Source organism: Halichoerus grypus, chromosome 10, assembly GCF_964656455.1.
Source record: "Halichoerus grypus chromosome 10, mHalGry1.hap1.1, whole genome shotgun sequence".
Taxonomy (NCBI): domain Eukaryota; kingdom Metazoa; phylum Chordata; class Mammalia; order Carnivora; family Phocidae; genus Halichoerus; species Halichoerus grypus.
The window spans coordinates 98787763-98813362 of record NC_135721.1 but is presented as its reverse complement, the minus strand read 5'-3'; the positions used below and the strand labels follow the sequence as shown (position 1 = coordinate 98813362).

At 39.0% G+C, this 25600-nt stretch overlaps 1 protein-coding gene and 1 long non-coding RNA gene across 5 annotated transcripts in view; one reads left to right on the top strand and one right to left on the bottom strand.

Annotated features, from left to right (window-relative positions):
* MACROD2 (mono-ADP ribosylhydrolase 2) overlaps positions 1-25600 on the top strand; it is a 1992468-nt gene that overhangs the window by 1462278 nt on the left and 504590 nt on the right. For all 3 annotated transcript variants that reach the window (XM_078056907.1, XM_078056906.1, XM_078056905.1), the window contains exon 8: positions 5455-5528. In XM_078056907.1, coding sequence (XP_077913033.1) covers positions 5455-5528 — 74 coding nt within the window. The remainder of the gene's footprint in view (positions 1-5454; positions 5529-25600) is intronic.
* Positions 1-25600, bottom strand: part of LOC144379253 (uncharacterized) — a 196008-nt gene that overhangs the window by 66119 nt on the left and 104289 nt on the right. The window lies entirely within an intron of this gene.

Here is a 25600-nt window from a genome sequence, read left to right as displayed (position 1 = left end):
CAATTATATAAGTCAATTAATTAATAAAAGAAAGAACAAGAACCATATGATACTCTCAATAGATGCAGCATCCTTTCCTGATTAAAACTCTTCGCAGTGTAGGGATAGAGGGTACATACCTCAATATCATAAAAGCCATCTATGAAAAACCCACAGCAAATATTCTCAATGAGGAAAAACTGAGAGCTTTTCCTCTAAGGTCAGGAACATGGCAGGGATGTCCACTGTCACAACTGCTATTCAACATAGTACTGGAAGTCCTAGCCTCAGCAATCAGACAACAAAAAGAAATAAAAGGCATCTGAATCAGCAAAGAAGTCAAACTCTCACTCTTTGCAGATGACAGATACTTTATGTGGAAAAACCAAAAGACTCCACCCCAAAACTGCTAGAACTCATATAGGAATTCAGTAAAGTGGCAGGATATAAAATCAATGCACAGAAATCAGTTGCATTTCTACACCAGCAACAAGACAGAAGAAAGAGAGATTAAGGAGTTGATCCCATTTACAATTGCACCCAAAACTATAAGAAACTTATGAATAAATCTAACCAAAGAGGTAAAGAATCTGTATTCAGAAAATTATAGAATACTCATGAAAGAAATTGGGGAAGACACAAAGAAATGGAAAAACGTTCCATGCTCATGGATTGGAAGAACAAATATTGTGAAAATGTCTATGCTACCTAGAGCAATCTACACATTTAATGCAATCCCTATCAAAATACCATCAACTTTTTTCACAGAAATGGAACAAATAACCCTAAAATTTGTATGGAACCAGAAAAGACCCTGGATAGCCAGAGGAAGCTTGAAAAAGAAAAGCAAAGCTGGTGGCATCACAATTCCGGACTTCAAGCTCTATTACAAAGCCATGATCATCAAGAGAGTATGGTACTAGCACAAAAACAGACACATAAATCAATGAAACAGAGCAGAGAGCCCAGAAATGGACCCTCAACTCTATGGTCAACTAATCTTAAACAAAGCAGGAAAGAATGTCCAATGGAAAAAGGACAGTCTCTTCAACAAATGGTGTTGGGAAAATTGGACACCACATGCAGAAGAATGAAACGGGACCATTTCCTTACACCACACACAAAAATAGACTCAAAATGGATGAAAGACCTAAATGTGAGACAGGAATCCATCAAAATCCTTGAGGAGAACACAGGCAGCAACCTCTTCGACCTCAGGACAGCAACTTCTTCCTAGACATATTGCCCAAGGGAGGGGAAGCAAGGGCAAAAATGAACTATTGGGGCTTCATCAAGATAAAAAGCTTTTGCACGGCAAAGGAAACAGTCAACAAAACCAAAAGACAACTGACAGAATGGGAGAAGGTATTTGCAAATGACATATCAGATAAAGGGCTAGTATCCAAAATCTATAAAGAACTTATCAAACTCAACACCCAAAGAACAAATAATCCAACCAAGAAATGGGCAGAAGACATGAACAGACATTTCTGCAAAGGAGACATCCAAATGGCCAACAGACACATGAAAAAGTGCTCGACATCATTCAGCATCAGGGAAATACAAATCAAAACCACAATGAGATACCACCTCACACCAGTCAGAATGGCTAAAATTAGCAAGTCAGGAAACGACAGATGTTGGCGAGGATGCAGAGAAAGGGGAACCCTGTTACACTGTTGGTGGGAATGCAAGCTGGTGCAGCCACTCTGGAAAACAGTATGGAGGTTCCTCCAAAAGTTGAAAATAGAGCTACCCTATGACCCAGCAATTGCACTACTGGGTATTTACCCCAAAGATACAAATGTAGTGATCCGAAGGGGCATGTGCACCCCAACGTTTATAGCAGCCATGTCCACAATAGCCAAACTATGGAAAGAGCCAAGATGTCCATCAACAGATAAATGGATAAAGAAGTTGTGGTATATATATATATATATATATATATATATATATATATATATACACACAATGGAATATTATGCAGCCATCAAAAAAATGAAATCTTGCCATTTGCAACAACATGGATGGAACTAGAGGGTATTATGCTAAGCGAAATAAGTCAATCAGAGAAAGACAATTATTGTATGATCTCACTGATATGTGGAGTTTGGGAAACAAGGCAGAGGATCACAGAGGAAGAGAGGAAAAAATGGAACAAGATGAAACCAGAGAGGGAGACAAACCATAAGAGACTCTTAATCTCAGGAAACAAACTGAGGGTTGCTGGAGTGGAGGGGGGTGGGAGGGATGGGGTGGCTGGGTGATGGACATTGGGGGAGGGTATGTGCTATGGTGAGCACTGTGAATTGTGTAAGACTGATGAATCACAGACCTGTACCCCTGAAACAAATAATACATTATGTGTTAATAATAAAAAAAAAAAATGACAAGGTCGAGGAACTGGCAGGCCACGTGTTGGGTGGATCATCTTATTGGACACTGAAATCACTTGTCATTATGGCAAGGCTTGTTGTGGAAATGAAAACCATTACTCAGTGCCAGAGGTTTTGATAAATGTGGGAAAGTGACCTGGAGGTCACAAATAATTGACAACTGACCGTAATTGCCATGGTTCTATAAGAACTTGTATAATTTCTCTGTGGGGAATTATATCTTCTAAAGGTTAATGCTGATGGCCATCACAAATGGGCATGATTACAGTATTTATTAGCTTTATATAGCCCTATAATCTTATGATTTAAGTACATCTTAAACATATCAAGAAGTTGGAGAAGAATTCCATGGGAGGAGGATAAAAAGGGAAAGCTAAGATACAAGTCTAAGGAAGGCCCCTTGTGGTGTCTCATGCCAGGCTAAGGTGCTCACGTTTCCTCTGTAGGAACTGGAGCATCAGCAAAGCTGCTGTTGTTTTGTATAAAGTTGTGGTAACTATACCTTAGGAAAGGTCACTTGGAAGTGGTGTGATGGACAGATTGGAGAAAGGGAGAAGACCAAAGGAGCACAATTATGAGTCAACTACAGTTGTCAGGGTGAGGGCTGAGTGGGCTTTGAATGAGATCAGTGGGCAAAGAAGGGAAGGGAAGGAACAATATTTCAGGGGACTCAGTTACCAGCCAGGAAAGCAATCAAATACTTAAGTGACTAGGAGAGCGATAAAGCCATAGGCAGAAGCCAGAAAATTGGGAAGAAGTTCATTTTGTGGAAGAATACACATTACATTTCTAGTTCTGGAGTGCATCAAGGGGAGGTATCCAGGTGATGACAAATGTAGATGTTAAACTCCAGGAAAAGGTGGACTGGAAAAGCCCCCTGCTGTTAACCCCTAACCACAAATGCCCATCCTGGCCTCCTTTTTCTTTGCAGTCCATAGGAAAATTTCCCTCCACTTCCTCTTCTTCCACTAATTCCACTAATTCCTAGTTGCTCACAGCTTACTTCTGAAGACAGTGTCTCCTCAACTCCTGTTTTGTTGTTCTTTCCAAAACATTCTATGGTTTCCTAAAAGGCCTCCTCTTTCTTGCTTAGTTCCCCTCATCTGTGTCCCCACAGCCCCGATGCACTTGTCATACTTGCCTCTTTTAGATATCCTCCCTCTGACTTTGGGCTTTAGAGGACAGGGACTCATTAAACATGTCTAGGTATCTTTTCTTTTCTGGTTCAGTAATAATTTGCTTAATGAATTAGCTAATTAACAGGTTTATTTTAGGGGTTTTAAATTTTGAAGCCTTCATTTAAGGAAAAAATAAATGGGATGAAATAGTACAAAACAAATCCATAATCCCAAATGTCACAGATGAATTTACAAGGTTTGGGAAGTTGTGCACATTTTCCCTGTGGTCAAGTGCAGCTTGGCCCTGCTTTATTTTGTCCCCTTTCCTAATGCATTCTCTTATGAAGTATGTAGAAACCTAATCAAAAAAGCAACATTTATTCTTGGAAGTGGGGACAAACATCTCCTCTCTCTTGCTCCTCCTCTCTCACACATTTTCTCTGAAAGTCTAATGAGATTTAAACCTTTTGTATGAACTATTGGAATATGTATTTGCCTTCCAATAAAACTGGGCCTTTAAAATCCCAGATGTCCTCATTTCAGTAATACCTCTCTCTGCATCTGTACAGCACAATGTCGCAGGACCCCCTGATTAGAAGGCATGTCAGTGGATGATGCTGCACCTGGCTCACACAGAGTATACAGGAAGAAGAAGGCTGAGTTTGGAGTTTGGGAATGGCATACATTTAATGGATGCTCTTAGAAAAGGGAGCCAGGGGAGGTCAAATAGGTAGGAGGAAACATAGAAGAAGGCAATGTTGAAAATTCCAGGAGGAGAATTTGCAAATCTGTAGGGACAAAAAGTAGATTCATAGTTGTCAGGCACTGGGGTAGAGGGAGACTGGGGAGTGACTGTTAATGGGTGCAGAGTCTTTGGGGAGATGATGAAAATACTCTGTAGTTAGTGGTATTGGTTGCACAACTTTGTGGACATATCAAAAACCACTACATTGTATACTTTAAAATAGTAAAAAAATAATTAAAAAAGAAAATCCAGGATAATGAAACATGGAAAATTAGTCAAACACATCTAATACAGAAAAGATGAAGACTGATTGAAAGAGTGATTACCTATATGGAATTTGGTGATTAGGAAGCCAGTGGTGAACTTAGAGTAGTTTCAAAGGAATAGTCACTCCCATCTCTTCTTCTTTCTGCCCCATAAATACATAATTTGTAAGGTTATTCCTTCATATACATTCATCTTTGTTGGCAGAATGTCTGATGATTTTGCAAGTTTAGGAATATGTTTGGTTTACATAAGCTAAGGGGTTATTCTGGATGAGTTTTGGGAATTATGATTATGTGTACCTCTGCTCACTAGGACGTAGTATAAATGTCATTCTTCCTGTCCTTCAAAAATTAAATCTGTAGTGCAAAACCAGGTCAGTTCATGTAGTCTAATCTCAAACATAATTTCCAATGGCCCTAAATGGAGCAGGCATTACCTTCTTTGAATTCTGATAATACCTATTAGTTGTATGGCTATTCTACAAGTTGCTTGCCCTGTCTTGTGTCAATTCATTGATGGAGTACTCCTGGCCTTATGACCCTGGGTCAACGCATGTATTCTGAGGCCATATTTAACTTGGTTTGTAAATTGAGGGTAATAAACCTTAATCTGAGTACCATTTATGAGAATATTATATGAAAGTGCTTTGAAAACTATTAAGCAAATGTAAATACATTTTTAATTGATTCTGTTGTAGAATTGAAGAGACAGTTAAATCCTTCATTGCTTGTTGGCACTAGACTGATATACGACTGGCCCCCTTAATGCCTTGTATGTATGATCATAGGCTTCACATCCTTGTATACCTTACTAAGGCCGGCCTTGCTCAGTAGTAATTGGTTGAATTGAATACTGTTTAAATGAGAAAAAATTAGTGTCATACCATGATTGAATTCTCTCTTGCCTTCATCTTTCTTTGTTAATTTGTTTTATTCTGCTCTTCACGTAGGTTTCCCAAATGAGCCTGCTTCTGTCATTGCCCTCAGCACCATTAAGGAATGGCTGGCCAAGAATCATCACGAGGTAGGAGGAACAACATAATTAGCAAACATTTAAGATGGCATCATTTGATCTGCAATTTCAAAAAAAACCAAAATATATCCATAAATATCAAGTAAACATAATCATTGAGCTGAAGCTTGCTGACCATGCTTCATTGGGGTTATACGGGTGATTGAATATTTTCCTGTAATGAATTGACTGAAGGGATTATGTTGATTGGTTTTGGTGGTGAAGGTAGGCAGAGTGATAAGATTCACTTAGCCATGATCTCATTTTTACATCTTTGGATAGTATGAGTTTTGTGTGTAAAAGAGAGAATAGGATGGATTTCATTAAGATTAAGGGATTGTCCTATGCTATTTTCCTTAAAGCGTTATCTTTGTTGACATGGTGTACGGTAATTTTTTGGTGTCCTGAGGTCTCTTTATTTATAATTAATCATTTCCATAAAGTAACTTCTGAGTGTGAGATTAGAGTAGGCCTGGATAATTGATAGCTAAATCCTCATGATCAGGATTTTTTATGAAACTAAATGCTTCTCTCAGACTTTTCACCATGCCTCCTATTCTGCTTATTTAATAAAATCTTTAGGATATGTTTAGTGATGAACAGGAGAATTACTCAAGCTAACAAAGCAACACAATAAGACACTGTGGAGGTTAGATTTCAGAGTTTTGGCAACTAACCTATTGTAACAACAAATAGGTTTCATACAATGCACAGCCTTGTGTATTTTTCTTCCGATTTTGTTATTCCCCTCAGATATTCATGTGAGTGCTATAAAGAATATTGGTCCATTTATGATATACCATGAATTTAGCTTTCTTCTTGGGTAGGACAATGAATATTAGGCAATGTTTGGTTATGGAAACAGACTATGGGAGTTTGCTATAATATGGGAGTAGCTCTTGGTGCCTTCGTGTGTTTAAAGAAATAGCAGTGTCATTTTCTGCTAATTGTTATAATTTCAACATTTCTTAAGTAGATACAGAAATTATTAATCTCCAGTAGGAGTAAAGACCACATGGCCAAACACATCCATTTCAGTGCTTGTTCTTTCTCCTCCTCTTACTATGAAAGATATATAACTTCAATTTAGAGGATGACCGCAATAACCTCAAAAAAAAAAAAAAAAAACAATTTTAAAAAAAAAAATAGTTAAAATAGCCAGTTTACAAAACATGTCTTTGACACATATTATTTTCACAACAATCTCATGAAATGTCTAGGTATCGTTATCCTTATTCTCATCTAGAATCAAAAGGTTAAATGACATCCTCAGGACTTCAGAGTCACAGAGCCAAGAGTCTGACTCTGTCCTCCGACTCCAAAAGCCATTCATCTTTGGAGGGATCCTGAGGCCAGGGAGAGAAGTTTTAGTCCCTTTGACCATGGCATTTTTAGTGTATCTCTTGGTTACAGTAAAATCTCCTCACCTGGACCATCTGCTTAGCAAAAACAGAGAGTGTTTCATGAATGAAAGTTGATAATGGAGCTAGTATATTGGTGTAAACCCATTATTTCCACCAACATAATAATCCAAGGGTATTCCCTACTGATAGATTTACATGTGTCATGTTGGCATGTGAGGGAAGTACACACATCCACCCAAAAATCATCATAGAGATGATTATGAAGAGCAAACATGTTGGTTGTATTTACAGCTCATTGACAAATCCTACTGATGGATTTTCTCTAGTTAAACTATTCAGAAGTTTATTTTCCATAGAAATGTGTTAACTTCGTGTTTCCCACTTAATGGTTGGTGCCCTGATTTCCTTGTTAGCTTATTCTGACTTTGAGTCTGTTCTTTTGCTTTCATATCTTTTTCTTGCTCATTTCTTCGGTCTGTTGTATAAAAATTTAGGTATTTTGGATTGAGGAACACAACTGTTATTGCCATTGTGACTTTAAACATGTCATGTGCTAATTCTTTTTTAAAAGGCTTCTTGTTTCAACATGCATTGGTTAATTTAAACAAGTTAATTTGAACAAGTCAGGTTTTACTTAATAAATGAATTGTAAGTGGTAGGGAATAGATAAAAGCTATACAAATTTATTATCTTGCAATATTTTGATTTACTTTTTGCTCTGTTAAAAGACAAGCAAAGTAGGTTAGGCACTTATGAAAGAGTATTACTTCTCAGTCAGTTGTCTCTTCACTGGAGTATAATTTTGACATTCTCATTGTTTAAGTTATTCATTAATTCACTCATATGACAAATATTTGATAAATATCTCACTAAGCACCAGAAACTTTTCTAGATATGAGGGATAGAATGCTGAAAAACAAAATCCTCTTCTTATGATATTCATAGTCTAGGAAAAGAGACATCAACAAATAAAGAGATAAGATAGTTCAAAGGCAAAGTAAAACAGGGTAACTTGATAGTGAATTATTGGAGGATGTGGTTTTAGATGATTTAGAAAGGGCTCTGAAGATGTAATCTTGGGGCAAAGATTTGTATGATGGGAAGGGGTAAGCCAACTACAAAAATGTCTTGAAGTAGAACATTCCACATAGAGGGAACAGCAAGAGAACAACCCTGATGGGAAAATGAGTTTACTGTTTGCAATTAATGGTAAGAGAGACAATGCAGTTGGATTAGAGACAAAAGAATGGCAGGAAACAAATTTAGACAAATAGGTAGGGGTCAGATCATAGAGTGTTGTGGTTCATGGAGAAACTTGGATTTTTATTCTAAGTCTAGTGGCAAGTTGTTGAGAGTTTGGGGCAGGGAGTGGCATGATGAGATTCACCTTTAAAATGACAAAAGGCTGGCTGCTGCTTGGAGAAGGGACTTGAGAGACCTCAGAATAGGAAAAGGAAGACTGATGAAGAGGATCCTGTAGTAAATCCAGGCAAGAGATGAGGATTCTTTGAAATACAGCAATGGTAGAAAAGGAGGTAACAGCATCAGGTTTGGAAATTTTTTTTTGACAATAGAGCCAGCAGGACTTGGGGATTATCTCAGAATAGGCTAGCTCATGCTGCAGTTACAAACAACTTACAAATCTTAGTGCCATAAAACAACAAAGGTTTATTTTTTGCTCACACTATTTATATGTCTTGAGTCAGCAAAGGGCTCTGGCTTAGTCAGGAACCCAGGCTGACAGACACTCTACCATGTGAAATACCATCTATCACATGATAGGAAAAGATAGACAATTAAGTAATAGTTCTTAAATGCTTCTACAAAGGAATGATGCATATAACTTTTTTCTCTGTCATTTCACTGTCCAGAGCAAGGCACCCAGGAGACAAGGAAATGCAGTTCTCTCATATGTTCAGAAGAGAGGCAACTGGATATCAATGAACAGTAGTAATGTCTATCATAGCTATAAATCAGATGTGGTATATGGGAAAAATGGGAGAGTCAAGTTTTGACCTGAGCCCCTGAGTAAATATTGGTGCATTTACTGAGAAACTTGGTAGAGGAACATGTTTAGATGATAAACAGAAAGAAAACGATAATTGCATTGCAGATAGTTAAACTTGAGATGATCTTAGATATACAATGAAGGTTTCCAATAGAAAGCTGGTTACTTGAGCCTAAAGCTCAGAAAAGAAGTCAGATAGAAGGACATGGTAAAATTGATCAGATTATCATAACTTTAACTTGGGTTTGGGTCTTGTTTGAGATTAGCTGCAAGAAATAGAAAAACACTCAAGCTAAATTATATAAGGAAGATATATTGTATAAGTGAACTATATAAAAAAAAAAAAAGTCTTGAAATTCAAGAGCTAGAACTAGATCAGGATCTCATGAGTGACCAGAATTGCAAACTATAAATCCAATAAGAAGCAAGGGAGTTCATTTACATTCTCTCTCAATCTCTCTCATATCTCTGTTTCATTGATTTTTTTTTTTTCACATTATCTTCACTACCCATTTACCTGCTTAATATGGCCCCATGATGACTGGGACCCACTCATGAGTCATTGAACCCTGCTTAAGGCAAAGCCAGGGTTGAGGTTGGTGGGCAAAGTTGCATCTTCTGGATCTTTCAGCTGTTTATGTCCCCTAAAATTTTCCTTTTAAAAAATAGGGAATCCATGTAAATGTGCCTTCTATCAGTGGCCATACTTCTCTCAGTCAGATAAATATGCAATTCAAACTTCATGATTTTTGATCTTTGATAATTGATGTTGTCATGTGATTAGTGAGCCCTCACATTTCACGATTTATTTTCCCTCTGATTTCTAAACCATCAGGAAAGGACACTTTTTTTTTTTTTCAATAATAGTTGATTTGATTCTATTTAATTACACAAATCACCCCAGTCTGTGTGGCTGGACATTTTCACATTCAGAGAGGCTTCTCTGGCGCATTTGGGCCCAATAGACATGACTAGGGAAAATATGTTCTGTCATCCACCATTGACTTGTTTCATTTACCCAAAGTATGAACTGTGAGGATGCTGCTATCACCACATATTTAGTGGGACTCAGGGACCTGAGGGAGCCCAGCTGAACAAAGAGTACAGTTGGCTCTGACTGCAGCAGCTCTAGAGGAAGAGATAGAGCAGTGTTTTAATGAAAAAAGGAGAATCCTCAAGAGGCTGTAATTGGGGCAGAAAAATGACTTACCAGGACTAAGAAACATAATGACTTCTTATTGAAAAATTGCAAAACAAAAAAGAATATTCCCTGCTAAGACTTGAATTATTGTTCTCAGAAAACCAGAGAGTTGAATTATCTTACAAAACCGAAATACAAAGAAATGGAAATCATGACTGAAGAGATAAGGCATGTGGCAGAGAGACCCAGGGATCAAGTGTGAGGTAGGCAAGGGATGAAGATTACCCCACTGGCATTTTTGGTAAAATTGAGAATTAAGAAATTCTGAGTTCAGAAAATCAAAAGAAAAGAATATCAGACTTCACTATAAAACAAATGACAGCATGTGGCATGATAACCTTTCCATAAGTACCCATTTTTCTCAAGTAGAAACTTTATTACAGGGACAAGCAAGCAAAATAAGGGATCGTTATGGAAATGAGCAGCGGAAATGCAGCCCAGATTCTCAACTTGGGGTAGTTGCTCCATGTTATCATCTGCAGTTTCATGCATTCCTCATTTTTCATGCAGTCTAAAAATATCATTCCTTGTGAAATAGTGATTTTCCCACTCTGCAGCTCTGAGGCACCCCTTTCATATCTGGAAGTTAGCCTAAGAAATGTTTTTACAGTGCCTATTCTATTGTCCCACCCCAGAGACTCATATGGCATCTGACTATTGGTCTCTGGGGCAATGTACATATTTGTAATTTTTCCATAAAAAGCAGAAGAAGAACAGGATATCTTTCCCCTCTAAAAGCTACAAATGTCCTGATATTATATGAGATATTTCCCCATTATGGAGGTCAGGTTCAGTGATTTCAAATGCCCCAAAGGAGCAAGCATCCTGCAGCACAGAGCACCTGTGTTAAGTCTTCCAAGAAGTCATCTTCGGGGGTAAGGCATCTAAGATGAAGATTCCAAGATGGAAGATCGGTGAATTTTCTGGGTACTTTTAAATGTGGAAACACTAAAGTACTAATCAGTTGGAGCATGGCAGAAACCTGAACACCCCTTATCCCCAACAGTTATAAAGCAGCGCAGAGATGGGCAGAAGCATAGCATTCTGAGAGGCTCTAATTAAAACTGTGACATGTGTAGACCTACAGGGGGAGGCCGTGGTTCACCTAAGACCAGGCCCCAGCTGTATCTCTGCAGACCTTTGAAGATGGTATTGCCCGGAAATCTTTACCATTCAACCACTCCATGGGAAATTCCTCATCTCCCTCCCCATGCTGACAGCCCCCTCCTCCACAAGCAGACCCTTTTGTTCTGGGGTGGGAACAATTCAATGGAGGATTCTTTGGTTCATCTTTGAAGGCCCTGAGTGGGCCCCTGATGTGACTTAGATGTCATTGGCAGGGAAGAACCCTAGCTCTGCATTTTCAAAACCAAAATCAGTTTTCTTCTCTGTAGGAGGGAGGTGAAAATTTTTTCTCATTGCATGCAGAGTTTGGGCCTCTGCCTAACATACAATATTTTTTAACTGTGCATTTAGCACAGATTGTTATTCAAAATATTAAATATCATCTACTTGTCATTTGAATTGTTAATGCTGTGCCTTCCGAGGGAAACTTGATACCTGCGGTGCTGCTGTTTATCATTTTAAGTATTGTGCCTACAGGTGTGTCAGGGCGTCATGAGATGCTGTGTGTATGTGGCAGTGGTCCATCGAGGCAGATATCCTACTCTACAACTCGTTGCAAGCCATGGTCCCAGACCTTACCCTGTGAGCTCTAGACGTCAAGGTCAACAGATAGTAGCCAGAGAACAAAACTTGTCTTAAGCTAAGCAATTTGAGAAAGAAGAACAAAGCTGGAGGTATCACAATTCCAGATTTCAAGATATCTTACAAAGCTGTAGTAATCAAAATAGTATGGTACTGACACAAAAATAGACACATAGATCAATGGAGCAGAACAGAGTCCAGAAATAAGCCCATGCTTATATGGTCAGTTAATCTATGACAAAGGAGAAAAGACTATACAATGGGGAAAAGACTGTCTTTCAAATAAACAGTGCTGGGAAAACTGGACAGCTAGAGGCAAAAGAATGAAACTGGATCACTTTCTAACACCAGACACAAAAATGAACTCAAAATGGGTTAAAGATCTAAAGTGAGACCTGAAACCATAAAATCCCTAGAAGAGAACACAGCAGTAATTTCTTTGATGTTGGCTATAGCAACATTTTTCTAGATTTGTCTCCTAAGGCAAAGGAAACAAAAACAAAATAAACTATTGAGACTATATCAAAATAAAAAGCTTTCACATAGTGAAGGAAATGACCAACAAAACAAAAAGGCAATCTACTGATAAGGAGAAGATATTTGCAAATGATATATCTGATAAGGGGTTAATATACAAAATATATAAAGAACTTACACAACTCATCACCAAAAAACCCCCACAAATAATCCGATTAAAAATGGGCAGAGGACCTCAATAGATATTTTTCCAAAGAAGACATACAAATGGCCAAAAACGTGAAAAAATGCTCAACATCACTAATCATCAGGGAAATACAAATCAAAACCACAATGAGATATCACCTCACACCTGTCAGAATGGCTAAAATCAAAAACACAGGAAAAACTGTTGGCAAGGATGTAGAAAAGAAAGGGAACCCTTGTGCACTGTTGGTAGGAGTATAAATTGGTGTAGCCACTGTGGAAGACAACATGGAGAGTCCTCAAAAAAATAAAAATAGAATACCATATGATCCAATAATTCTACTACAGGGTATTTATACAAAGAAAACAAAAACACTAATTTGAAAAGGTATATGCATCTCTATGTCTACTGTAGCATTATTTACAATAGCCAAGGTATGGAAGAGACCCAAGTGTCCATCAATAGATAAATGGATAAAGAAGATATGAAATATATAGATATATAGATATTATATATAGGATATATATTATATAGGATATAATATATATATTATATTATATAGGATATATCTCATATATATATATATATATATATATATATGAATATATTACACAGCCAAAAAAAGGATGAGATCTTGCCATTTGTGACAATATGATGGACCTAGAGTTTATGCTAAGTGAAATAAGTCAGACTGAGAAAGACAGATACCATACGATTTCACTATATGTGGAAGCTAAGAAACAAAAAAAATGAATAAATAAATAAAAAGCAGAATCAGACCTATAAATACAGAGAACAAACTGATGTTTGCCAGAGGGAAGGGGGTAAGGGAATAGGCAAGATGGGTGAAGGGGAGTGGGAGGTGCAGGCTTCCAGTTATGGAATGAACAAGTCACAAGAACCAAAAGCAAACATAGTAAATACAGTCAGTGATATTGTAATAGCATCTTATGGTGGCAGATGGTAGCCACACTCGTGGTGAGCACAGTGTAACATAAAGAAAAGCTGAATCACTATGTTGTACACCTGAAACTAATGTCATGTAGTGTGCCAACTATAGTCAAATGAAACAATTTTAAAAATAAATAAGCAAACACTGTGTCATTAAAAAAAAAAAAAAACCCAGAAAAAAATTAGTTTTCGGCACATATTTGGTGACCTTTAGAAGTAAAGATACTGGTTTCTTTTTTTTTTTTTTAAGATTTTATTTATTTATTTATTTGAGAGAGAGAGAGAGAGAGAGAGAGCGCACATGAGAGGGGGGAGGGTCAGAGGGAGAAGTAGGCTCCCCGCCGAGCAGGGAGCCCGGTACGGGGCTTGATCCTGGGACTCCAGGATCATGACCTGAGCTGAAGGCAGTCGCTTAACCAACTGAGCCACCTAGGCATCCCAAGATATTGGTTTCTACTGAGTAGAAGCAGCTATACTGCCGCCTTCCCCTGCCTTCCAACATTCCGACAAACAGCCACAAAGTAGTGAAAAAGGTAAACCAATTCGTCTACCCCAGAAAACAGAATTGGGAATCCCTTGAAGAAGTTCACATTCCGCCTCTGGAAAGGTTCATATGCTATTCTCGTGCTAATGTGACAAGATCAGGGACATGGCCACTTGTTTTCTCATCACAGATCACAAAAGAACCGTCACACTATAGTTCTGGTGCCAAGACTATTTTTTCCCCTTCTTGGCAGAGGTCTTTGAACATATGCAGTGTTAAAAATTGTCACTTTTATTTCAGAATCACATTATGGACCACCAAAAAAACCCCAGTGTGGGGCCTGCCTTATGTCACCGACACAGAACACCTTAGGATCTTTCTTCAAAGGGGGACTTAAATAAAACATGAAATGATGCTTCCATTTCTAATGAGAAAATTACATCCCTCACCCCAAGTTTCAATTCTTGTGGTCGATTCTTTACAGAAATGCAATGCACATAATGCACCATCCTTCAGTTCTACACAACACGGGGGTGTGGTTAACATCCAGAGAGATCTGAAAGCAGCAAATGAAGTGCTCAGTGTTTTCCCTGGGGAATGTCTTTTTATGTCTCTAGAACATTATTTAGGTATGTATGCTGGTCTTAGTTGTTGATGTAAAAAAATGTTAAAATATGTGTGTTTGGAAAAATAAATTCCATCTTAAAATATTCAGGTTCTGTGTAAGAATGTGGCTATGGTAATAATAATCATCATCCTAATATGCTGCTATAAAAATGTATCCTTTGACTAGCCCAAGCATGATCTTCAGGTGGAAACCATGATGCTCATTGGCTGTGACATAATTAAAGAAAATTATTCCCAGACTTTGCACATATGCCATGCTCCTTTCGCTCTTCAAAACCCCGATGACTTGCAGTTTGTTTTCTCTTTCCATCCCATCAATTTATATTCCTGCTTTCCTCCTTCCTTTCTTGCCCTCCTTCTTTCTTCCCCACCCTTTTTCCCCTCCATCTCTTTCATACACACACACACAACACACACACACACACACACACACACACACACACACTACTTTCCCATTCGCAGATGGTCTATGTTGAGATTTGCCCCAAGCAGTTACATCAGTAGTCAGAAGTGAGTTTTATCTCCGTATCGTATGAATCCCAGTCTGCCTTGTTAGAGTGAAAGTCATGCCCCCAGGAAGCGTCTGCCTTTCACAGTGTGAGTGTGCAAGAGCTTGGTGTCACAATAGATCACCCCACATTAGAGCTTGCCAGGTGGACAAATCCACTTACCTCTCCATCCCTACAGTGCTTTAGCATCTACAACACGCCTGCCCCAGTTCTTAGAGCCTGAAATTAGAGACCCTTGCTATTGCCTTCATAACCCCATTCACAGCAATAAAAAGCAAAATATATGATACAATGTACATTTTGCTGCTTTAGTTAGTGAGCCCACTTCCAGTTAACCAGTAGGCTTGGGGTACAGAGGGTTTTCATCAAAGACTTTTAGGCATTGAGGTAATGTTGCCCAAGTACATTTTCCCTAGTCTCACTTTGTGTAGAGATCTCTGTAAAGTCTAATGATTTTTTTCTTCCAGCAGGGGATGTCTGGATAATCAAGGTCCCAGGGTGCCCTAGTGACACCAACCTACAGTCCCATGTAGTTCAGGGTGGCTTGTTGACTTCTGTACTGACACATAATTGACATATGTCCTCCTCTGCCAGCCATCCTTAGCCCAGCACAGTGTCCATTATGGTCCCATTACTTTCAGATAAATATACTCTGTCTTGGTGGGGGTATTGTTTAAATAGGTGTGGAAAATTCATATGTGTACTGCTGTTAGATCTGGGACTCTAGAAAGAATTCTAGGAGATGTAGAGTAAGCATGTGAAATAGCTACAGAGAGAAGGAAAGGCAGTATTTTTCTGGCTCCTGATGTGTCCCATGGGCTGTGTTTGGGACACACACTATTACCTATTTCTGTAACACATCCTATTATATCTTCACAAAACTTTCTTCAAGGTAGGTATTTTGATCTTAAATTTTATATATGTGGTGTTGAAGTTCAAGGAAAAGGAAATTCCTAAGGTCAACTAATTGGACATTTTCTTGTTCTTATAATTCCGTTTCTGTGGTCAGCGGTGATTACTCCAAAATTGGATATCTTACCCAAACTTAGCCTTTTGAAGTACATTTGTGGGCATGGAACCCGAAGTAGGCTGATTATAGTCTTTCTCTGGGACATTTTTGCAAGCTGGAGTTGGGCAAGGAAAAGTAAGGCTACTTTGGTAGTGATCTGGAGAGATTTGGGGCACAGGAGCCACCAGTGGCCATGTTCCCTGCAATCTTGTGGAGGAGGGACGCTCTGCTTTAGGAGGATATATTGCTGAAGATGTCACTGATTGCTGGGCAGTTGGCAAAGTCATAAAGCCTGTCTGCTGGCTTGAGTGAAGAATCAAAACTAAGGCAAAATATTATATTTTAGCAAAACAGAATGACCTCCCATTTTTAGTTTTAACAACTCAAGCTAATGATTCTCAACTAGAGGAAAGAGAGGGTTGAGAATCATTTGGAGGGTGTTTCCCTGCCCAAACTACATGTTTTAAGTAGTTCTCTTTCAGAGAACCCTATGTTGAATCACTGCTTTTGATGGAAGTATTCCAGTTCCTTCAAATATGTTGGGTTAGAAAAAATAATGTGGAGTCACTGTTCTTAATAGGAAAGTGAGTAATAGCTCTTTTAAAAATTCAGCCTTTCAATATATTTTCATGCAGGGGCAAATCAAAATTTTGCCTATTTAGTTATTTACTTACTAACTAACTAACTGCTATATCCTACTATTTCTTCAGTCTAACCTGAAGGTAGGAAATAAGTACTGACACATAATCGAGCCAGTACTGAATAAAAGCCAAGAATAAGTAGCACAGAATAGTTGTTTAAAAGAGAATGGATCCCTTTGCAAAGGATAGCTTAGAAGTCTGTGAGACTATGGGACAGCTTCCAAGCCTACAGGATCAGTGAGGCCACAATGTAATAGTAGTCCAGATCCTCTTCTACACATCCAAAATGGGAATTATGGTGCCTGGAAGCTGGGTGGGAAGAGGCAGGGTATAGTTCACCACTGCCTATTATTATCCCAAAGAAAAAGCTTAATGTGAAGATTAGAACATTGGGTTAAAAGTCAGAAAATTTGGGCTGTAATCAGCTTCTTTCACTGTCTTGTATAACCTTGCAATTCACTCCATAGGCCATGGCTCTTCCAGCTCTAGAATTCACCACCGTCGGTATTATCTTCTGGAGCATCCCCACTGATGCAGCCAGTTATGCCTTTGCCCAGGTCATCAGAGCACAATCAGACCAATAGAAAGCTTTGTTCTAGGCCCTTCAGGTGACATACCAGAGCTCAAGCAGCATTTGCATATGCTGCCTTGATGTCTTTAAGATGATCCCCAACTTCCATACGGGTGTATCGTTGGATGGAGGAGGGCCCCCATGTTGCTTTTCTGTAAATCATTTGGATTATATGGTGGTTTCAAAATAGCCAACCTTTAAAATTTCTTATGAAATTAAATCTGCTGATTATCCAAATGATGTGACATTTTTATAAATAGAAAATAAACCTCTGAGCATGTGGTTGGTCCACATCTGACACAGGGATAAAAATGACACTGAGAGGTCTACTGAAGGATATTCTATAGCTGAAAGCAAAATAGCCTTTGTCTTATCCTCCACTTTAATTGAGTAGGGCACAAGTGCTGCTGTGATTGAATGGAAAATCAGTAGTCTTGCCACTGCCATCTAGCTCAACTTAGGGAAGAACAAAAAGGCATTTTCTCATTCTAGTGGAATTAAATGATTTGCCTGTAAGAGACAATGTTCTCAGCCAGGCCTCTGTTTTCGATGGAAGCTGTGGCCAGAGTGTAGTAGCCTTTTCCCTGATTCTCCCAATGCATTTGGGCATGGAGGTGTCCTCTATGGAAACCAGACCTCCTTTGATAATGACCCTCCTACTTCCTATGGTAAGAAACATGAGTAGGTCTGGCAAAGCTATCATTTACCCAATCTCTTGGCTCTTCAACAGAAAACATACTAGAAAAAGCCTCATAGGAGTTTGGACATAAAACATCAGTTTAATTATGGGTAAAAGCTGAATTGGAGGAGCTGGAGTGTGAGCCCACTGACAGAAAGACTTGTAACATGCCTCTCTCAATCAGATCACATTCTACTCATTTCTATTCATGAACTCCTTTGAAGTCCCATCATATGGGAACTTGACAAGAGGTTGAGAGAAGTAAGCTTTCGTGTCTTCATGCCATGCCAGGCAGCTTCCACAATTAGTGAAGAGACTGTTCCTTTATATGAAGCAGGAATAGAAGGACTTGGAGGATTTATATTTCCCTAAACCTGTGGTGAGTCCAAGTGACTAGAACCTGGTCAGAATGAAGTGTTCACATCTGAATGTCTTAGGCAAGGAAGTGGGAGATCCAGGTGGATCCTGAACTATTGACCTTAGACTTGGCTATGCAGCAAAGGTACAACCACCTAGCATGTGACCCGATGGGCACCTGGGCTAGTGATGTTCAGTGGTGGGGAGGTGCTATCTGTACATGGAGCTTCTATTATGTGCCCTCTTGAAAAGATACAGATAAGGAGAGAAATTTGAAATGATGCAATTTATTTTCAGTGTCGCAATCAACCTTTGTGTGAGATAAGACATATGAGTTCACTTTTTTCCCCCACTTGGTCTAAATTCTCATGTTTCTTAACTTCTTTCTACATTGTTGTGATGCTAGTACATTACAACTTTTTTCCTTGTTACTTCTCTGACAGTGGTCCTAAATATTAGACAAATACTTCATCTTTTGCTCAGAGATAACTTAAAAAAAAACAAACAAACTCCTGCAATCTCTATTAAATCTGGAGGAAAAAATGGGCTTTGCTGGGACTTAAGAGATGCCTCAGTTTTCAACATAGGGCCTTTTTAAAGAAGTTTAAAGAATAATTTTGCCCTTTTAAAATTTTCTTTATGAGCTGACTTTCGAGGCATAAGAATAACTCAACTACATTTATTTTGCAACATAAACATTGGCTGTCTCTAACCAGCAGATCTTCCCTTCGTCTGGCTGTTTTTTTGCTGTTATTGGACTGAGAAGTTCCCCTAAGGCATTGCCGAACTTGTGGGTAAGGCACTAGCCTGGGAATTAAGGAGATTGTAGGAGATGTTACAACCATTCTGGGATTGTTCCTCATCTGTAAAATAAGGAGAAAAATCACCTGGGAAATGACTGAATCAGACAACTGAACCATACCTTAAATCTACTGCATTGGAATATCAGAGAGGACAATAGCCTATATTTTAAAATTTCTCCAGCTGGTGGTTTAGGATGATTAGATCAGTTACTTTCAAGGATCTTTTCCAGCTAGATCATACTAAGGTTCAAGCTCATACTTATTCTCTTCAGTGTGGGAAACGACGTACCGAGTGAGAACCCTAAGAGTAAATACCCCTTTCAACCAATAACCAGCCATCCAACAAAGGAATAGGAGCCTTGACGGGCTGTCCTTGTCTAGAAGTTTCTAGGGTGGTCACCAAAGCCTTCCTACTGATAAGCATTTGTTTCTTCACCTCTATAATCCCCTTTGATATGGGTAAATAATGAGTTAGATGATGTCTGCATATAACATGTAACCTCAGCTCACATGAAATATCCATGGGAGTTGCTCATCAGTCTTCTGTGATACCCTGTACATAGTAGGGGCCTGTTTTTCTCTTTTAGAAAGCATTTTAATATATTTCCAATGTCCTGTAATCATTGTCTCTGGATATGTGCTCAGATGCATCCATGCATGAGATATATTTAATAAATTAGTAAAAGTCATCAGCATATACAACTGAATCATTATTTGAGTAATTATTGTAGTCAGATTGTAAAAGAAAGCCAACAGGTTAATCTTTTGGATCTTGTGGAATTATATTCGTTCTTGAAAAACCTTTTGAGAATAAAGTACTCTGTCACATGAAGCAAATTAGTTCTCCCTGGGCATGAGGGCACCATTTAGCATGGCTGCAAGAGATGATTTTCTGATTGGTATCCTGTTTTCCTTCATGGGAGCCTGTTTACACCACCCACTTGTAGATTGTCTCCTGGATATGCAGATATGTGTCATCCACAATGTTTCCAAAATCTCTTGCCACTAACAAAATTAACTTTCTTCAAGGAATTCGTACCACTATGCTAAAATTTATTGTTGAAAATACTAACCACCTTAACATCTTCTGCTGTCCGGAATTTTACTCTGAAAACAATTAGAGCATGATGAGCTATGTGTTTGACAGTCCAAATTGAGCTACAAATGACCTGACTGTGCTTCAGCTAAGCACAGGGCAACTTAGGAATGTATTAAGTTGAGTAATCATCTCATATGTTTTTCCCCTGGGTTCAGTGACATCTACAAAGTTCATTTTTTTTTAAGAAGTTTTTCTCTTTACAAATTTAAACTCAAGGGAAATAGGATCCATATGTTCCCGATTCATTTGCACTAACTCATCAAAACATTCTTTTCTTTATAAGTTATTGGATGTCTACAGAGGATTTTGACTGCTTTTTTTGTAAGTTCTTTTAAGCCTTTCTGTCTAGAGGCAGGAAATGGCCATTTGCCAGCAGTGAATGAGCCCCCCAAATAGTCACGTTCTGTTCAGGAGGCAAAGGAGAAAGAAAATTCATATTCCCTACTTTATAAGTACAGTCAGAAAATGGTTTTCCTTAGAGTGCGGGGATAAATGTATACTCTGGAATGTATTAGTAGATTTATTAAAGGTGTAATTAAAGAGATTCCATGAGCGGGCTACAGCAGGGATGGGATTTAAGTTGCCCCCTTCACCAGTACCTTACCTGTGAATCTCTTAGAGCAGTTGGTTTACCCAGCAGCATAGAGCCAAGGGAAATGTGAAACACTGACAGTGCACATAGCAGAGGTTATAGGTGTGTGTGTGTGTGTGTGTGTGTGTGTGACAGAGAGAGATTGATTTATTCAAACTCTGTTCTACACTGCATTTTGTACTTCTACATAATTCAACAGGGCTACTGTTGAAGATCAAAAATCATGGAGGATACTGCTCCATTACAAATAAAAGCAAACTTCTCTTTGGCCCATCCAATGGGCCACGTGTGGAGATATTGAGTGCTTCCTTTGTGTCAGTGCCTCACTTGGATGACCTCATTTAATTAATACAATAATCCCATGCAGTAGTTACTGTAATCATTCCCATTTTATGAGTGAGGAAAATGAGACTTAGAAATATTAAGTAAATAAAATTTTAAAGACCACACAGCAAATAAATGACAGAATTGGAATTTAACTCAGGATTCCAGGTTCATAACCATGATCTTCAAAAGTGTCCTGTATTTTTCCCCTAATAATGCAAATAGACTACTATATCAGAGATCTCTTTCCAATGCTTACAAATCACACAATAGCCTAATTCTGATTTCTTCAGCCCTGAGTCCATGGTATCTCCCATGCTGTTGCTCACATGACTTACGTAGAGTCGCTTGTTAATATTTCTATGAAACCAAGACATTTTATGAATCCAAGGGTCTATAGTTTGGCCGACTTTTGTTTCTTGCCCCCAGAACAGTGTCAGGCCCAAACTCATTACAAGCTGGATGAGAGTTAACAGATGGGACTTTCATTAGCTGACCTGCACTACTTATAGTCTCCTAGGACTTCCATGTGATTACAGTTAGAGCTGAACAGCCTGTTGGTACAGAACAACCATTTCTGAACCATGGATATTGCCATGGATTAATTTCCTAAATCTTATCAAATGATAAACAAGTTCAGGAACATTTGAAATCTCCCTGAGGGTAGGTAGGTAAGCCCTGATATGACTCCAGTTTCTCAGGGATCAACCCTGTCTTTGTTTGGAGCACATGCTTCTTGAGATGACAGATTCCTTTACTTACTCCTGTCATGTTTGTTCAAATATTGCATCTTCAATGAATTTTTTTCCTCCCTACTCCATGTAGACATATAACTATCACTGCTTTCAATGTGGTTGTGGATTTTCCTATTAGCTTTCCCACTGACTCAAGGACAGGAAATGTGTAATTTCACCCAGGGGTGTGTGTGTGTGTGTGTGTGTGTGTGTTTAATTCATGGGGACAGGGAAATAGAAAGCCTTAATAAGAAGGTATTGACTGAATTAATGTTTTACATTGTTTCTTACAATGATGGAGCTAAGCATGCATGAAGCCAGTACATCTGTCTCATACAGACCTTTTTTGGTGTCAAATTTTAAGCATGCTAAATAGGTTATTATCTGTATTTCAGTAGATTCCAAATTAAGATTCAAGCCCTGAGCTCCATCCCCAACCCCAAATAAACACAGGGGCTAGAAACCAGTCCTACCCTGCAGAGCTTTAGCCAGGTCCCAGATGTGACCCAGGACTGGGGGAAATTCTACCATACTCCTTCATCTATGGCTGGGGTTAGGCAGGTGTCAAATACTATCTAAAATGGAAAGCTTATTCTGGGAACAAACTAGAGACAATGAGTATTCCTGGAAGTTCATCTTGCCTGAGTTTTGACCTGTTGATCTATAGCTGGTCTGTACAATATTTAACCTCTGCCTACCTGGCCTTTTCTTTCCTTGCAGAGGCTCCTATAAATTTAAACATAAGGGAGACTTGGTCTTTAGGTAGCCACAATCAATCTACTTTTATTTATTTATTTTTAAAGATTTATTTATTTATTTGAGAGAGGGGGGGGGAATGCAAGCAGGGGGAGTGGCAGAGGGAGAGGAAGAGAGAGAAACAATCCTCAAGCAGACTCCCCAGTATGACGCTGGATCCCAGGACCCTGAGATTATGACCTGAGCTGAAATCAAGAGTTGGACACTTAACCGACTGTGCCACCCAGGCACCCTTCAATCTGCTTTAAAAAAATTTTTTGACTTCCCTGATGGAATCAGTATTTCCATTTCCAGTTCTAAAGTCTGAGGATAATATTTTTAAAGTGTTGTGTATTTCCACACATAACCCATTTCAGAAAGGAAAAGATGTTCTTCGGGAAAAAATTTGGTCATGTGGATTCATGTGTTATTCTTTTAAGAGAATCTCAGTCTTGATTAATTTATTTAACAAATACTCAATAGCTGGTATGTCTCAGGTCTTGTGCACTGTTGATACAAAGATGGTCAATGTGTGGTTCTCATCCTTACACTCTATTGGAAGAAACGATACACAAAATTACCACACGACAAAGTAGTGAATTCCAGGACAAATTGTGCCCAGAACACTGAGTTTGCTAGGTGGAGGAAACAGACAGGGAAGACCCTGGGTCCTTCCTGATTTAAATGGACAAGTACACTGGAGCCTGTAAGCTCCTCCCAGGGCTTCTATTCCCCTGGAAGTAGAATCCAAATGCCTCCCCTACAAGCTGGACCCTTGACTGGTGGTCACAGACTCTTAAGAGGTCTCAGGGAGTTTGTGAACTTGGGGAAAGAAAATACAGTTATTTTCATTAAACTCCAATTGCAATTTAGCACTCCCTTCTAATCACGACAGTAGCCACAAACCACAGTGGTATCAGCAGTTCCTGTGACCTTGTCATCCATAGAAATCACAGATATTTCCTATCACATTGGAGTTGTAGAGATCACAAAAACACTACTGATGCTCATTGTAACTTCATCACTAGATCTTTTTTTAACGTGTCCGTAAAGAAGCACACACATTACCATAGCACACACTGATTCTGTGTAATTGTTATCTCAATAAAATTGTTTCCTTTGCAATCTTTTGTATTTTTATTATTTAAAATCCCGATACATATTCTGAGAAGGATCTAGAGGCTCCACTCAGCTGCTAAATGGGTCCATGACAGCCAAGAAAGGTCTCTCTGGTGGCGCCCATACTTGTTCCCCCTTGCTCGCTACCCTCTGGTCTCACTGACCCTTTCTTTGAACCTATCCAGCATGCTCATGCCTCAGGCCACCACCGCCTAGGTGCAGAGATGACAAACCGCCTGGATGGACAAGTGTTTATAGCAAACAGCCCGACAGCCACATAGGCGGTATCCGTTGGCCTTCCTGCTCTCCTGTGACTCATTAGCAGGGATAAAGCAAGCTTACTGTGACTATTTTTAAAGAGTAGAAAATGCAATTTGAAGAATTCATTGATCCTAACAGATACACCTGAAAAATGCTAATGGAGCAGGTTGCTTAGCTATACCTTCTCGCCTGACCCGGCTGCCTATTTTACCCAGGAAAGACGGGCAGACATTATTTGCATAATGCACATGTACAAACTAGCAAAAGTCTGGACATTAATGTAGCTGGCGACAGACATTCTTTTCAGAGACACCCACGATAAAATGAGACTTTCGGGAGAACTTGTATCACACAATTCCCAGTGCCCGGAGAGCAAGCTTTATGAGGGGGGAGAAAAGGTAATGGGTTCATTTCTGCCAGAATGCAGTGTCTTGACACACAGTTTGAGATGTCTGAATCTGACATTTAATAGCTGAGATGATAGTGGCCAAATACTTCTTGAGGTCAAATTCATGCAGAGTTCCTGAAAAGGTGAGAAATCGCTGAGATCTGTAATGACAAAGCTGATGAGGAGATTGATGAAATGGTGGTGGCGACAGGAAGAACCTCCAAAATAGCTTGCAAATGATTTATCCCCGTGACAGCGGAGCCAGCTGACAATAGCGGAGCGCTAATTAAATACCAACTACTGGGAAAATACCGTAAATTTCTTTCCTCTCCGTGTTGGCAATTTTGTACTTCTAAGCAGAGGCCAAGATATTTTCCAATAATTCTTTTTTAGACCTAAATGGTATGTGCTCCCATTCCTTTCCTCCTCTTCCTCCATCTCTAGCATGTTTGATTTGAAAACAAAAAGGAGACGAGGGAAGAAGAAAGCAGAGAAGGGACCGGAAACAACAGAAAGAAGGAGAGTTGGCCGGAGGAAAGAAGCTTCCACGTGTTCTCATAGCATTGTATGAGAAATATTTCCATTCCTTTCTAGTTTGTGGCTAATTAGGATAATATAATAGCTACCATTTATTAAAAACCTATCACAAGCTTGGCATTGAAGTGCTTTATATGGAATAAGAGTTAGCATTTAGTATTTACTAAGTGCCAGACACTGTGCTAAGTGTGAATCCTCACCACCACCCTGTCAGGGTGTCCCCTATGTGGGGATTTTTTCCCCCCAGTTTTTTTTTTTTTAAGATTTTTTTTATTTATTTGATAGAGAGAGACAGAGCAAGAGCGGGAACAGGGGGAGTAGGAGAGGGAGAAGCAGGCTTCCCGCCAAGCAGGGAGCCCAACGCAGGGCTCAATCCCAGGACCCTGGGATCATGACCTGAGCCAAAGGCAGACGTTTAATGACTGAGCCACCCAAGCGCCCGTCCCCCAGTTTTTTTTTTATAAGGAAACTGAGGCAGGTAGAAAGTTAAAGTTTCATTTGAAATATGTTGTCTCGTTTTAGTGAGTGTGAGATTTTCCATGAAACAATTTTTGAAAGGCCTTTTACGTGGAAGCAGTTTATATGAATTACAGTTTGCTAAGAAATACAATTAACACAATTTAAGGAAAACTCTTAAGTACATAAGCATTGAATTCAAATTAATTCTTAGCTCTAATTTAGGAAAGAGAAAGAGATGGAGGCTTACCCCTAAAATCAGTG